The sequence below is a fragment of the Martes martes genome, assembly GCF_963455335.1.
Source record: "Martes martes genome assembly, chromosome: 2".
Taxonomy (NCBI): Eukaryota; Metazoa; Chordata; class Mammalia; order Carnivora; family Mustelidae; genus Martes; species Martes martes.
The window spans coordinates 140,995,312-141,009,807 of NC_137889.1; the positions used below are offsets into that span (position 1 = coordinate 140,995,312).

The following is a 14,496-nucleotide window of genomic DNA, read 5'->3' on the forward strand; positions in this document are numbered from 1 at the left end:
TGCTCTTGTCTTCAGGCCTTTGAATTCCATTCTCTGCAGTGTCCAGGCTGTCAGCGCAGCTCGCGCTCTGTCATCACAACATGGTGGTTTCGTCTCTAAGTCTGACCTGGGTCTCTTTTTGGATCTTCTGTGTTTCTACTTAAGTTTTTGAGCACATGGAATATACCGTTGTGATGAATTCTGATGTCATTCTCTGCTAATTCTAAAATCCTGTCCATTCTAGGTCATTTTTGATTGCTTGGTTGTACTCCTCATTATGGATCACAGATTGCTACCTCTTTGCATGTCTGGTCATCTTTAACTGAATGCCAGGCACAGTGAAATGTTGGGTCCTGGGCCTTTCTGTGCTCCTGTAAATCTTTTTGAGCTTTATTCTGAGATAGGTTTAAATTGTGTGGGAAGTTTACTCTTGGGTCTTGCATTTGCATTGTTAGTTGGGTTGGAGTGATGCTCCGTCTTGGACTAACTGTTCCCACGACAGAGGCAGGGTGCCCCGTGAGTTCCTGTTCTCCCTAGTTTGGGGGGAACAGTAACTGTCCTTAGCCCTTTGTGGTGCCAAACACTGCCCTGTAACCCTTCCTGCTGATTCTCCCCTGGTCTCGGGGTAGGGTGGGGTTCCCCTCACACGCTGTTGACCGATGCCCTGCCGACTCCCCACATCTCTAGAGCCCACCCCGGGCAGTTGTCTCTGGCGGGCTGCCCTGTAGACCCCTGCTGCTTCAGCTTCCCTGGACTCACAGCTCCTTCGGACTTGGGGTCTCTCTGCTGCCCTGACCTGGACAGTCTCCCAGGGCAGTGGGCCAGTGCAGTGTTTGTCCCTGCCCCTTAGTTACTCTCCTCCAGTCCCTGCCCTTTGATATCTTGTCACCGCAACTGCACCAGGGTCTGACGCTTCTTCTGGTTGTTTGGGTGACAGGTATAAATGGTCCCGGTGCCCTGTTTTGTCAGAAGTGCAAGTATGTATTCCACAGCACATTGGTGCCTGTGCTAGGACGTGCTCCTGGAGCTCCGTGGGTCTCCGAGGCCTCCACGGCCTCGTTCCTCACCAGTTTCCTGTGCCTTTTGAAGGGTTTGGTGTCACCAAGTCCTCCGTGCATGTTTGTTAGGAGACCTGGTCCTTTGCTAGACACCTCGTGATCTGGAGGCTCGAGCTGTAATTCTTCCAGTTAACATTTATTAGACACCAGCTGTGGGCTTGTAAAACCCAAAAGCAATGTGTCGCAAATTCAGCCTGCAGAATACAACCTGGAATGCTCGGAGTCTAATTTAATTTAGTAAATCAGAATATTAAAAATATATGGTCCTTGCATTTGAAACCAATGCAAGTCTGTTGTTTTTAGTACTGGAAACTGTCCCTCACAAGGGAAGTGAGAGGCAGTGTGGCTGCTGTGAAGTCCAGCCCCGCTGACAGAAGCAGCAGCTGCTGACCCTGCAGGCACCAAGGCGTTGGGCCATTGGTGCCAAGTGCCTGGCTGGCATCATCCTGAGAGCTCACGTCCTTGTCCTTCCCGATGCCCCAGAGGACACTGGGTGCCCTGGGTCTCATGTTTTAGGTGGTAAAAGTAGTTTGCGAGCAGTCACGTGAAGGCAGTCATTTTGGTCACTTTTGCAGATCCCTGTGAGACCCCTGGGGCGTTCCATAGTAGATCACACGAGGCCTGGGCTTTGTGTTCGGCTGCATGTCTGGAGGGCTCCTGACTCCTCCATACTCTGCATCCCTGCCCTGAGCACAGGGGCAGGAAGTACCTGGTGAACAGTTAGTGCCCGAGCAGACAAGCGAGCCAGCAAGCGACGGTCATGCCTGGTAGAGAGGCCTCAGGCAACGATGCAGCTGCCTGTGGTTTCCTCTGACTTTGTTCCCAACAATGGACTGCAGGCTCCCCCGCGTTGACTGACACTTACGAGTTTCGCAGACACTCGCATGTGTCTGCTGTCCATGTGGGGCTCACAGCTGGAGGAAGCCACTGCGAGTTGCTCACTTCGGTGTCTCACTACTTGCTCTTCTGCAGTGCGTTGAAGAGATCCTGGGGTATCTGAAATCCTGCTTCAGTCGGGAACCAGTGATGGCAACTGTTTGCGTTCAGCAGGTAAGAAAGTCCTTTCCTGGAAAGGACTTGTCCTGGAAAGCCATAGCTCCAGGAAGGAGGCTGTGATGCTGCAGGTCCCAGAGAAGGTGGTGCTGGGGGCGTGATGGTGGCCCCCAATCCTGTGTTGGCTCACTGTGTTATCAGGCAGAAGGATCCCTTTCCCAGTCCCCTTCAGGAGGAGGAGGCCCACCACTGGCGAGGGCAGCTGGACTCTCGCCGGTGTCCCCCCAGGGTTTTGTTTGGAATGCTCGGTCTCATTGAGAACCACAGTGAAGTTGAAGCCCCGAGGTTCTTTTATACGACCTTACCTTGCCTGGCACCACACGGTCTCACATGCTGCTGATGGTGATTCTCAGCAAGGATTTCTGTCTGAATTTTTGCTGACGTGCCCCGTTAGCTTCAGCTGCGTAGACTCTGCCTGGGAAACGCTCTGTGTATTGTTCACGCTGTGTTCAGTCAGATGCTGATGGCTTCAACTCTCTCACTCTAGCTGTTGAAGACTCTCTTTGGGACCAACTTGGCCTCCCAGTTTGATGGCTTGTCGTCCAACCCCAGCAAGTCTCAGGGCCGAGCACAGCGTCTGGGCTCCTCCAGTGTGAGGCCGGGCTTGTACCACTACTGCTTCATGGCTCCATACACGCACTTCACCCAGGCCTTAGCTGATGCCAGCCTGAGGAACATGGTACAGGCGGAGCAGGACCACGACCCCTCAGGGTAACCTTCCAGCTGTGTTGGCCCGGGTGCTCATGTCAGCGGGTGGGGGTGGGGGCAGGACATCTCCAGTAGACACGTGACAGAGCGAGCGAGCGACGACAGTTTATAAAAAGTAGAAAAAAAATGGCCATGGTCTTCTCATACTCCCCTGTGTCTGAAGAACTTTGGAAAGTGTGCTTGTTACCAAGACGCTGGAGGCAAGGCCCTACCTTTTTTTTTTTTTTTAAAGATTTTATTTATTTATTTGACAGAGAGACAGATCACAAGTAGGCAGAGAGGCAGGCAGAGAGAGAGAGGGGGAAGCAGGCTCCCTGCTGAGCGGAGAGCCCGATGCGGAACTCGATCCCAGGATCCTGGGATCATGACCCGAGCCGAAGGCAGAACCTTTAACTCACTGAGCCACCCAGGCACCCCAAGGCCCCGCCTTCTAAGAAGTGTATGGTCCAGTGAGTAAGATGGCGTATGGGGGAGTGTGCGGGCTCGGGGACCAGGCCGGTGTGGGAACACCAGGCCCACTCACTGGGAGGCCGCTGGGGCTGCAGTGTGGGAAGTGGGGTGTGAGACATGCTGGCCCCAGGTGCCGGTAGGGGGCACCGCTCAGGTCTGCACTCAGGTTGGTGCGGTAGTGCTGGCATCTGAAGGTGTCTGAGGGGCATGGGCGTGTCTCCTGTAACAGTACTTGGTGTTTTTTTTTTTCTTTAAAGATTTTATTTACTTATTTGACAGACAGAGATCACAAGTAGGCAAAGAGAGAGGGGGAAAGCAGGCTCCCCTCTCAGCAGAGAGCCCGATGCGGGGCTCGATCCCAGGACCCTGGGATCATGACCTGAGCCGAAGGCAGAGGCTTTAACCCACTGAGCCACCCAGGTGCCCCAGTACTTGGCGTTTTATAACGTTGTGGCTAGAAGTCTCCATTTAAATTTATGGTTGTGTTTTTGGTGCCTAGAGTAGAGTAGTTGTTGCTTAAATTCCTCTAATTATTAGGAGGTATTTGAAGTACTGCTCAGTGGAGTAAAAAGGGGATTCCTGGTTTTTTTCCTTTACATGGGTAGTGATAAATAGCTGGTTAACCTACTAGAGTCAGAAGCTCAGGAAAATGCCCTCGTTCCAGGCTTTACATTGGTGGCTTACCCACAGTATATCCAGTTCCCAGGAATCAATCTCTTCAAATGCTTTGTTTAATGATATGGGGTATAAATAAGAAAGTAAGGAAGCCTGTGTGTGTGTGTGTGTGTGTGTGTGTGTGTGAACTGTCATCTAACTTTGAATGTGTTTCTTGAAAAGCGTGTCATAATGTGACTATTTAAAGAACTTTCTTCTAAGAAAATCAAGTGAGTTCTTCAGAGTCACTAAATCTTTCCAGTGGGCATCCCCTTTCAGCCTCACTGCAGCCTGGGCTGGGTGGCGGTGGGTTTCCTGCACTGGGCGGGCTCTCTCCGGGTGCCTGCTGCCCCAGACAAGGCTTGGGATGGCCACCCCCTGCAGTCCCGCTGCAGTCCGACCGTCAGTGTTAAAAGGAGGGGATCCCACTGTGGGCGTGGCCCCCCAGGCCCTCTGGCTCCGAGTGCGGCTGGGGACACAGGAGAGGATTTAAGGCCACTCTTTGCTCCTGTTTTTCCATTTGGCAGGTGGTTTGATGTGCTTCAGAAGGTGTCTACCCAGTTGAAGACCAACCTCACAAGCGCCACGAAGAACCGCGCGGATAAGGTGAGGGGAGGCGGCAGGCTTGGGTGCCGGAAGGGAGGACGGGGCTTGGCGCCTCCCAGGTTGGGGGCTTCAAGTTTTCAGTTGAAGACTAACTTACGATTTGTTGTTCTCCTTTTTTCCCTAGAATGCTATTCATAATCATATCCGCTTGTTCGAGCCTCTGGTTATTAAGGCTCTAAAACAGTACACGACCACCACGTCCGTGCAGCTGCAGAGGCAGGTGCTGGACCTGCTGGCGCAGCTGGTGCAGTTACGGGTCAATTACTGTCTGCTGGACTCTGATCAGGTTGGTCCCTGGCAGCTTCTTTCTGCCTTAGCTGCTGGCGAGTCAGCACCAGTCACCTGTGAGAGCCCGTAGGCTGCCTCCAGGGCACGGGCCTGCGCTGCACCTTCCCGGGTTTAGGGCTGGCCGCCAGGGTGGGACTGGCTCCTGGTGGCCGTTACCCTCCCCACCCCAAGATATGGGGATTTAAATTTTAGATACAGTTAAGACTTACTCTTTGAGGGGGGGCATTTTTGCAAAATGCAGGGACTTATTTTGAACAGATTATCAATTCTGACATGTAGTTTCAAACAAGCCGACATCAGCGCCATCTGTAAAGAAGACTTTGGTACAAGGCAGTGGGGGTTGGTGCCACGTCTCAAGAGGCCCTCCTGGCGCCTATCTGGCCAACACAGTGTGGACTTGCCCTGGTCAGCTGGGACTCAGCCGTGGGGAAGTGCTTCCGGAGTCCCAGACCTCTGGGACGCTACAGATAGAGTTGCCTCTGAGTCATGGAAATGTGACGGCCATTGCTGGGCCATGACCTTGGCCTCCTTTCCTAAGTGAGGCAGGAAATGTTTGGTAGACATGGTGTGTCTGTAGATCTTGCCAGCACCAGCACTCACCTGAGAGGGTCTGTTGCCCAGAGAAACGAGGAAACACATTCAGGATGCTCATCTCCCTGCCAGGGGTAGTAGGAAGCCGTCCTCTGATGAAGGAGGGCTTAAAGGACCGGGCTTCATGGTGGCTGACATTTGGACTCATCCTCCTTTTGCCAGATTATCAGAACATCCTCCGGGAGGTCTGCTGCCATCCTCGGGCAGATGCTCACTGGAGGGCGGTCAGGGACAACATGCCCTTTCCTCTGACACAGGGGTCTTGGCAGGCAGAGGCCTCATCTGAAGCCTCGGGTGGTGGTGGCCCAGAGGGAGGCAGGTGCGTGCCGACCAGAGCGTGAGGAATATGGGTGCCCTGGGGGCTTTCTGGGCAGAATCTCGGGTCCACAGCAAGAGGTGCACCCCACCATCTCCTTGGCATCCAGTCTTGACTCCTCACAGGCAGAGCTCGATGTTCTACTGCGGAAGTGAGAGGTTGCTCTCTTCCTGGGCTGGCTTCAGTGTGATCGCATTCTCTCTTCAGTCTTCCTACATAGACTCTCTTCTCAGAAATGCTGTGATTTTTGGTGCTTCTGTTTGTCTGACTCCTGTCTCCACCTGATGTGTGGATATGGCAAGGGGCCAGCCTCAGAACTCATGCACAGCTGCCTCCCAGCCCCCTCTCCTGGACTGCTGCTCTCTTTTCTTGCCATGAGTGCTTTAGACTCACATTTGTTTGGATTTGCTTGTGTCACTCAGGGCCCTTTCTCCCCAGTCCTGAGGGTTTCAGTACAATGACCATAGGAAGCGAGAACAGGCAGACCATTGAATTCACTTCCCGTCCCGTCGTGGTCTGCAGAGTGCCTGGTCTGTGTCTGCTGGGAGCACAGTGGTGCGTAAGCTCCAAGCTTGAGGTTGGGAGAGTGCAGGAGCTTGGAACAGAGTTGGACACAGTACTGGCTCTGAGCTAGTCCTGAAGAGCTGTCTGTGCCCTCAGGGTTCCCTTCCCTGTCAGACAGTAGCCTTCTGCATCAGCTCCTTTGAACATTGGGGTGTGGGGGGAGAGGATGAGTGGATGTGGGTGTCTTCTCACCCAGCCAGTCTTGGGGCGTCCATGCTGCTTGGTGGGGAGCCAGAGCAAGTCGGCCCCGTGTGTGTCTCTTTGGGTCTGCTCCGTGTCTCCCGGGGGGCTCCCACTCCACCGTTCAGTGGGGCGTCCTAAGTCATTTCGTTTGATAGAATACGGCTGCGTTCTTATGTGCACATACGTTGGCTACCAGGAACTGGTTAAAAATGGACAGAAATAAGTAGGGAGGAAAGCAACTTGGTTTGCATGTTGTAATTACTGATGTGAAAAATTTTATTTTCCTGCCTGTAGGTGTTTATTGGATTCGTGCTGAAGCAGTTTGAATACATTGAAGTGGGCCAGTTCAGGTAATGGCTTTTTGTTCTTTTAGACTCTCTGTCCTTATTAATGCACTTACATGGGACTTTAGATTATTAAGATGAACATTTGCTTTAAAGAATTATGAAGCATTTTTGCTAGTTTTTTTTTTAAGTGGAACTCTGATTAACAACGCTGTGTGTTTTTATTTCTCTGAAAAATTGATAAGTGTCTCAAGACCTATTTAGAAATAGTTGTGCAGCTGGAATTAGACGTGTCTGTTCTCACGTTTCAGAGCCTTTAATTATGAGAACAGACGGGTAATGCAGTCCCGTTGGCTGGGACGCTGATCGTTTTCTGAACTTCTTAGAGAGAACGTGCTTTAAATGTGGCTGTCTTCAGTAAACGCGGTTACTGTGTACTTTCCCGAGAGGGGCCGCAGAGCTCCCTTGCTGGACAGTGAAGCCTTAACACTCTCTCCTGGGCCAGTGACGGGCGTGTGAGTGTAGTTACTGAAGATAAGATCTCTCTAGTGTCCGAGCTGAACAACCCGAGTCAGGGGTACCCACCCTGACGCGCTCAGAAATCCGCGTTTAGCTTGTGCCTCCCCAAAAAGCTAACTGCCAAGAGCCTGCTGTTCACCAAAAGCCTTACCAATGGCGTCAGCAGTCGGCTAACTTGCATTCTGTGTGTTCTGTGTATTGTGTGTATTCTTACAGTAACGTCAGGAAGGCACTATGTGTTTATAGTACAGTATTGTATTTATGAAAACCGTGCATGTAAGTGGACCCATGCAGCTCAAACCCATGCTAACTTCACAAGTAGTTGGGCTCAGCTGTCCTTTCTAAGTAGATGAAGACCGATGCGTTCTCAGTGTCCCTTGGGACTAGAGACCCAGTACTTTTTTACTCTAACTAGGTGACATTTTGCTTATGTGATTTGAGAGAAGTTACTTTTTCTCCTTGGAGTCTAATTTCTTCAATTAAAGAGAGAAGGGGCAGGAAGAGAGCTCAGAAGATCGTACCTCAGGGCGCCCAGTGCTTTCTGGGGGTTCTCCCTCAGCCCTCCCCATCCACCCCTCCCTCCCTTCCCCCTTCTCCCCTCATTCCCTGCTCACTCCCTCCCCTCAGTCTCTCCCCACTACCCCCCCAGCCCCCCTGCTCTGTCCCTTTCTCTTTTGCTCTCAATTTGGAATCATGAGTAATTTCATGTTGTTTATATTGATCATGCATCTTAATTTTTAATAGGAAGTATCTAAATGGATGTTTTTGTTTCTAGGGAATCAGAGGCAATTATTCCAAACATCTTTTTCTTCCTGGTATTACTATCTTACGAACGCTATCATTCAAAACAGATCATTGGAATTCCTAAAATCATTCAGCTGTGTGATGGCATCATGGCCAGTGGGAGGAAGGCTGTGACACATGGTAACGGGACAAACTTTTCCCTGTGGTCGTCAGTAATGATGTGCTGGACAGTGTCAGTCTTCATTACACCAACTTCCAACTGTGTCCACAGCTGCTCTGTGCTTTGTGGCTCTGTGTGCATGCATGTGCACGTGTGCATCTATGCACATGCCTGTGTGTGCGCGTGCATGTGTGTGCCTGTGTGTGCATATATGCGTGTGCCGGTGTGTGCATGTGCACAGGTGCATTATGCATGTGTGCGTGTGTGCATGTGCACAGGTGCATGTATGCATGCGCACGTGTGCATGCATGCGTGTTCCTGTGTGTGCACGTGCATGCGTGCGCCTGTATGTGTATGCCTCTGTGTGCATGTGCATGCATGTGCACACGTATGCACAGCTTAGAGATGTCATAAAAGGGAGAGAGCCCCCCCTACCCCCGCCATATCTCAGGAGCTTATAATCTTCTAAGGTCAAAACACAAGAAAAGCAGGAAGGTGATCTGAGAGACAGATAGAGCCTGACATAAACACTCTCATCTAATTACATGAAACACAAGAAACTGAGAAATCCACCTTCTGGAAGGACACTTGGTGTGTTGTGTCCTGGTACGGGAAGGTCCTTCTGTGCTGCCTGGCTCTTTGCGGAGACCTCAGTGAGGAGCACAGATAGCGTGCTGCTCTCAAGCAGGCCCCACCTGCGCAAGGAGACTGCGGTTCGAAGAATAAACTGTAAATCGCTGAACTTTTCAAACAGATCTTTCAGCGTTTTCCTCTTGACCCCTCTCTGGCTCTACTGTCAGGAACAGTAGGTTTTTGAACCTGGTGGGGGGACCTCCTCAGACTTTTGCAGACCCCACATGTGGGGAGGGCACTGTGATGTGCAGCCTTCTCTGTTCCACATGCTTAGGATAGAGCAGGTAATGTGTTGAGGGGGAGACACTCAGGGCTGTCTGATCCTCACAGTCTCTGGAGTCGCCTTTGCCATGGCTTCACAAGGGCTGAGATTCATGCCACAGCAAAAGTTCACACTTGTATACGTATGGAATTTGGGGTCCATGGTGCAAATGTCAAATAGAGGGATGACAAAAGCCCTCTAGATTAGAGGGTCTTTGGATAGAAAATCAGTGGGCAGCCAAACCCTTGTACTTGCTATGGAAGACTTGGTCATCTGTAGAACAGTCAGCAAGTATGCTGTGCGTGCATGTGCCGGGGCTTGCTTGTGCCCAGGGCTTGCGTGTGCTGGGGCGTACATGCCACTAGGCAGACAGTGCCTGGCAGTGACATCAGTGACATGTTTGGGCCACACCCTTCCCAAGGAAAGACGCTTCTTAGATGGTTTGTCTCTGTGGTGGTGCTAGACTAAGCAAACTACTTTCACTGCTGTTTCGGATAAAGGACAAAACTTGGGGGAAAGGCATTATCTAATGAGAGTGAGTTATTACTTAAAACGGCGTAGAAATCTAATACTTTAAACACAGTCATCTCTTCAGGTAAATCTTTAAGTGGAGTACACATTAAAATAGGGTGTTGCTACTTTTAGTTAGAAGATTTTAGTTTGAATTTCACTTTTGAATTTGTATCTCTTTTTGTCAGAAGTGATGTTACATCAAAGACACCCTAGTTTTTTTAAGATTTCATGGAGTAATCAGTAAATGTCTGAGGAAGACCTGTGGCCTCCGTGGTGGCACACTGATAATTCATAGCACTCAGGGCTAGCCTGAATTCATCCCATATCATAAGCCGTGCACGGATTAGGGTTTCTTATTTTTTGGACACATTTTGGAGGTGTTAAGCTGTATCTGCAGTCTCATGGTTTGTGATGCCTTCTGACCCTCCTTTTGTGCCCCACAGCCATTCCAGCTCTGCAGCCAATAGTGCATGACCTCTTTGTACTGAGAGGGACCAACAAAGCCGACGCTGGAAAAGAGCTTGAAACCCAAAAAGAGGTGGTGGTGTCGATGCTGCTGAGACTTGTCCAGCACCATCAGGTAAGGGAGGGGGCACTTCCAGCAGGTGCAGGAGGATATGGCCTGTGGCCCACTGTCCGCTAATTTGCAGGTGATCCTTCATGTTGCCTGGGGTGCTCAGTTTGGGGAGCTGCCAGGCAGGGCTAGGCTTGCGGGGTTTGATTTAAAGCTGTATGGCCACCTGGGGACATTGACTGCCACCTGGCTGACAGTCCCTAGGTCATTCAAGGACGTTAATAAATTGGAGACCCTCTTCTCCAAAATCTGTTAATTGACATTGATCAGAATGATAGAATTCTAAAAGATGATTTGAAAAATCCCACATCTGAGGGGTGCCTGGGTGGCTCAGTCAATGAAGCATCTGATTTCGGCTCAGATTGTGATCCTGGGGTCCTGGGATCAAGTCCCTCATCGGTCTTCCTGCTCAGCGGGGAGTTTGTTCCTCTCCCTCGGCCCCTCTCCCATCTTGTGCTCTGTCTCTCTCAAATAAATAAAATCTTTTAAAAAAAACCCTCACATCTGAAATAATCTGAAGACTTTACTTGTACATCCATCCATATGTTGAAGCAGGGCCAGGCTGTTCTCCTTTGTGCAGAGTGTGGTTTTGTTTTCCTTAAGGTGGAGCAGTTTCGGGTCGATCAGGGGGGCCTCAGTGCAGAGATGTAGCTCGCAGTGATGCCGCTCTTAGCGTGCATGCTTTCGTGGCCCTTGCTGTTGTGTAATTCTTGGTAGCTGTTTGTCTTTGAATATTAAAGTCATAAGCTTTTCTCGTGGAAACACTTTCTTTGTGCATTCTCATTTTGGTTAATCTGTGTAATGTTTAATTAAATGCTTACTGTTTAATTAAATCCCATAATTACAATGAAAAGTACAAAGCACACTGGGTTGAAGGGAGGCCCGGGGAGTGCGCTCGGGGAGCTCTTCATCTGCTTCTTGAGAGGACAGAGAGGGTCGGCTAGGCTCTGCTGAGGAGAGTTAGAATGGAGTGCAGATCCCCCCTCTTGTGGGAGAACGCTGCCAAGGCCACTGAGCCGAGGCATGGCTGTAGGGGCGCAGGCTTCTTACAGGGTGGGCTTGGATTGGCTTGGCTCTCTCTGTAGTACTCCTGGTGAACAGGCCAGGCTGCCGGGCATTTTTATCAACAAGCAGCTGATAAGTATTTTCACTTTTGCCGGTTCTTGGGCATTGGTTGCAATAACCCAGGTTGGCTGCTCAGGACAAAAATTGTCCCAGCCAGTGTGCCGATCAAACTTATTTACCAAAACAGATTTAGTCGTCTCTGCTCAGAACTGATCACTCATAAATTCGTGCTCGACCCTGGGTAACTCTTCTGAGAGTAAGTGCGGCTCAGTAGGAGGTTAGCTTTGCGAAGAGCAAAGTTGAAATTAACGTAGACGAAAGTCAGGAGGCATCTGTGGGCTAGTCAGGGCTGTGTTTGCATTTTTCCAAAAGTTAGTATAAATTTGATTTTCTTTTTGTGCCTTTTGTTTGTGAATTCTTGTAAACCCCATAGAAGCATAGAAATATAATGATGGCTCGTGTTCCCAAGGAGTGGGCAGTTGGAGTGTGCCCCTTGCGTTTTCTTCTGGTTTCCCATGTGTTCTGTGTCCCGTGGGCCAGGCTGGCATTGGGTACATCAGGCCCTCACCGGGGACCATGTTTGCCTTGTGGAGCCCTCCTGCTGAGATGGGGTCAGTGCAGCAGGTAGGCATGTGTGATCTGTGAGCACTCTGACCGCACCCCCCCCCAACACCCCCTGCAGGTGCTGGAGATGTTCATCCTGGTCTTGCAGCAGTGCCACAAGGAGAACGAAGACAAATGGAAGCGACTCTCCCGGCAGATCGCCGACGTCATCCTCCCGATGTTAGCCAAGCAGCAGGTTTGTCCCCGTCTGCTTCATTCTGTGGAGTCCCTGGGGCACCTTCCTAAGTGGCAAAGATTCCTTTAGGAGATGGCACTTGGGATTGGCATTTCACTGAGTCGTAACAAATTCAGTTTGTGGTCATCCTCAGTGCCACTCAACAGGGAAAGGATTTCATTCATTCTCAGTGATATTCTTGGGTTGCTGTGTCTCCTGCTTCACAAGAGCGGAGCCCACGCCCACCCAGAGCTGCTTGGCCGGAGATTGCCGGCGCCAAGGCAGAGCCAGCCTGTCTCAGTCCAGAGCCGTGTCCTTTCCCATCTGGCTGCCCTGCCTCCCTTGTTCTGCTCAGTCAGGCGTTGGTACTTGAACTTGAGGTGTTTGTTGTCCCTGATCAGCCGTGGTCCATCATTTAAGCAGAACTTCTGTAATCGAGCGATGTGATCAGTTGTTTCCGTAACTACAGTGGAGCGAGGTGATAGCCATGCCGTGGGGCGTGGAGCCCACTTGACACAGCTTCTGAACCATGTCTGCCACTGGGTGTCCAAGGATAGGGTGCCCTGTGCAGGTACAGCAGCACCTTCGTAAATGCGGTGTTGGGGGTGTCCCAGGGTGGCAGGGGATGCCACTGCCAGGAACCTCACCAGTGGTCAGCAGGCCTCTGGGCCTCAAGCGCTTTGGATGCAGCCAGGCGGTACTGTTGGTTCATCCCAATTGTCCCAGTGGAGGAAGCAATTACTCTGGGGGACAGGCAGTGTCCATGACTCTTGGCAGCTGGTGCAAATGTGTAGACGGGATACGGTAGTCATTACTGTCTTCGTAGCTTCAGCCCCATGCTGGGTCCTGATGGACTTGTCATCCAGCAGCCACGTTACAGGGAGGGAGTCTTGACTTCCGGTGACACTGACAGAGGGCAGTTTTGATAAGTTGGTGAATGTGGTGTTTTAACATGGTCTTGGGTTCTATGCTTGTGAATCTGTATTTTTAGAACACTATTCCAGAAACTTTATTCCAGTCTCTCATTTGTCTTGTACACAATCTAAGGAAGGTGGGGCTGGAAGGCATGGTGACTGTGCAGGTGACCCCCGCCCCCGTGAAGCCGTGTGAACCGCCACATGGGGCCCGCTGAGTGGCTTGCACGGGTGCACGCTGCACGCACAGGTGGTGGGAGCCCTTTTCAGTAAGAGCAATAAATAGGGAATGAACAGAGCTGGCGAAAAGCCTGGCCTTGGGGAGTCACAGTTTCACCGGATGGAGGTGGAGGAGATCCACCACAGAAGTAACTCAGTGACGTGTGTGAGACCCCAGACAGCAGGCACTGTGTGGGGTGGGCCAAGGAGAGACAACAGGTGGCAGTGTCTGGGCAGGGCTGTGTTGCTCAGTTTGCGTAAGCTTGACATGGGTAAGAACTTTCTAGGCAGAGAAAATAGCAGTGCAGGCCCTGAGGTGTGGGAGCCTGCCCACTGTGATCAGAGGATGTTGAGAGGCTGTGCGCGTGGAGCAGGGAGGATGGCCAGGGTCTGGGGGGCGTGGACGGCCTCTTGGGCCAGCGTGGAGACTTGGAGGAGCCTGTCAGGGGTTTGGTACAAAGCAGTGGCGTGGTGTGATTTGGGGGCTGAGGATCGCCGCAGGGTGGGACTGAGGGCTGAGCAGGGGCACCGGCCTGTGGCACGGAGGTCGTGGGCCCCAGGGTGGGGAGTGAAGGGGCGAGCAGTAGCCACCTGCCATAGATGGTGCGGAGCAGAGCTGGGAAGTTTGGCCTGGCTTCACGGGGATGGGAGGAGGAGCACTCGTGGATGATGGGCCTCCCATCTGCCGAGGTGGGGGGATGAGGAGGAGAGATCCTGGTCTGGGTGTGTGTGGCCAGCAACCTGGGAGGCACTCTGTGGAGGCTGGGTTGGCGTTTGGATGCACGAGTCTGCAGGTGTCAAGATGGAGCTGAGTAGAAGGTGAACACTGGGATGGGAAGAGGTCACCATGGGACCGTGTGTAGCTGGGAAGGAGGGCAAGGTGAGCTTTGAGCTTAGAGGCGGAGCCTGTGGAGGAGGCAGGGAAGGAAGAGCAGGTGAGTGGCAGTGTCGAAGCTAAGAAAGGAAGGCATCTTGTGGAGGAGTTAGCTCTCAGCTGCTCACTGGCTGAGCAAATGAGCTGGGAGCCAACCATGCATTTGGCAGACTGGTGGCCACCGGGGAGCGGTTTGGGTAGGTGGAGGGTGTGGAAGCCTGACTCAGGAGTGATGGGAGAGAGGCCTAGGCAAGAAACAGGCTCTGAGAAGGAATAGAAGCGATGTGGCAGCCAGAGGTGGAAAGAGGTCAGGCAGTTCCTGTGCATACATTGAGGCCAAAGGCGGAGGTTACTGCCCTCATAGGGCTGGGCCTGGCCCTGGCTGTGGGTCCGGTGTATGCCTGCTGAAGACCCAGAAGAGGCAGAGCTGGTGGGGCAGGTGCAGGCCAGGGCGGATGCCAGCAGTGCGGAAGCTCTCCGGTGGCTCTCCTGACCATGGAGGTGGGC

The 14,496-nt window shown here is 51.9% G+C and overlaps 1 protein-coding gene across 1 annotated transcript in view; it reads left to right on the plus strand.

Annotated features, from left to right (window-relative positions):
• The window catches only part of HTT (huntingtin), a 140,167-nt gene that overhangs the window by 74,046 nt on the left and 51,625 nt on the right, over positions 1–14,496 (plus strand). Inside the window, exons 30-37 of the mRNA XM_080831267.1 lie at positions 2,010–2,087; positions 2,578–2,801; positions 4,430–4,508; positions 4,633–4,794; positions 6,745–6,800; positions 8,029–8,177; positions 10,009–10,145; positions 11,887–12,003. Coding sequence (XP_080687393.1) covers positions 2,010–2,087; positions 2,578–2,801; positions 4,430–4,508; positions 4,633–4,794; positions 6,745–6,800; positions 8,029–8,177; positions 10,009–10,145; positions 11,887–12,003 — 1,002 coding nt within the window. The remainder of the gene's footprint in view (positions 1–2,009; positions 2,088–2,577; positions 2,802–4,429; positions 4,509–4,632; positions 4,795–6,744; positions 6,801–8,028; positions 8,178–10,008; positions 10,146–11,886; positions 12,004–14,496) is intronic.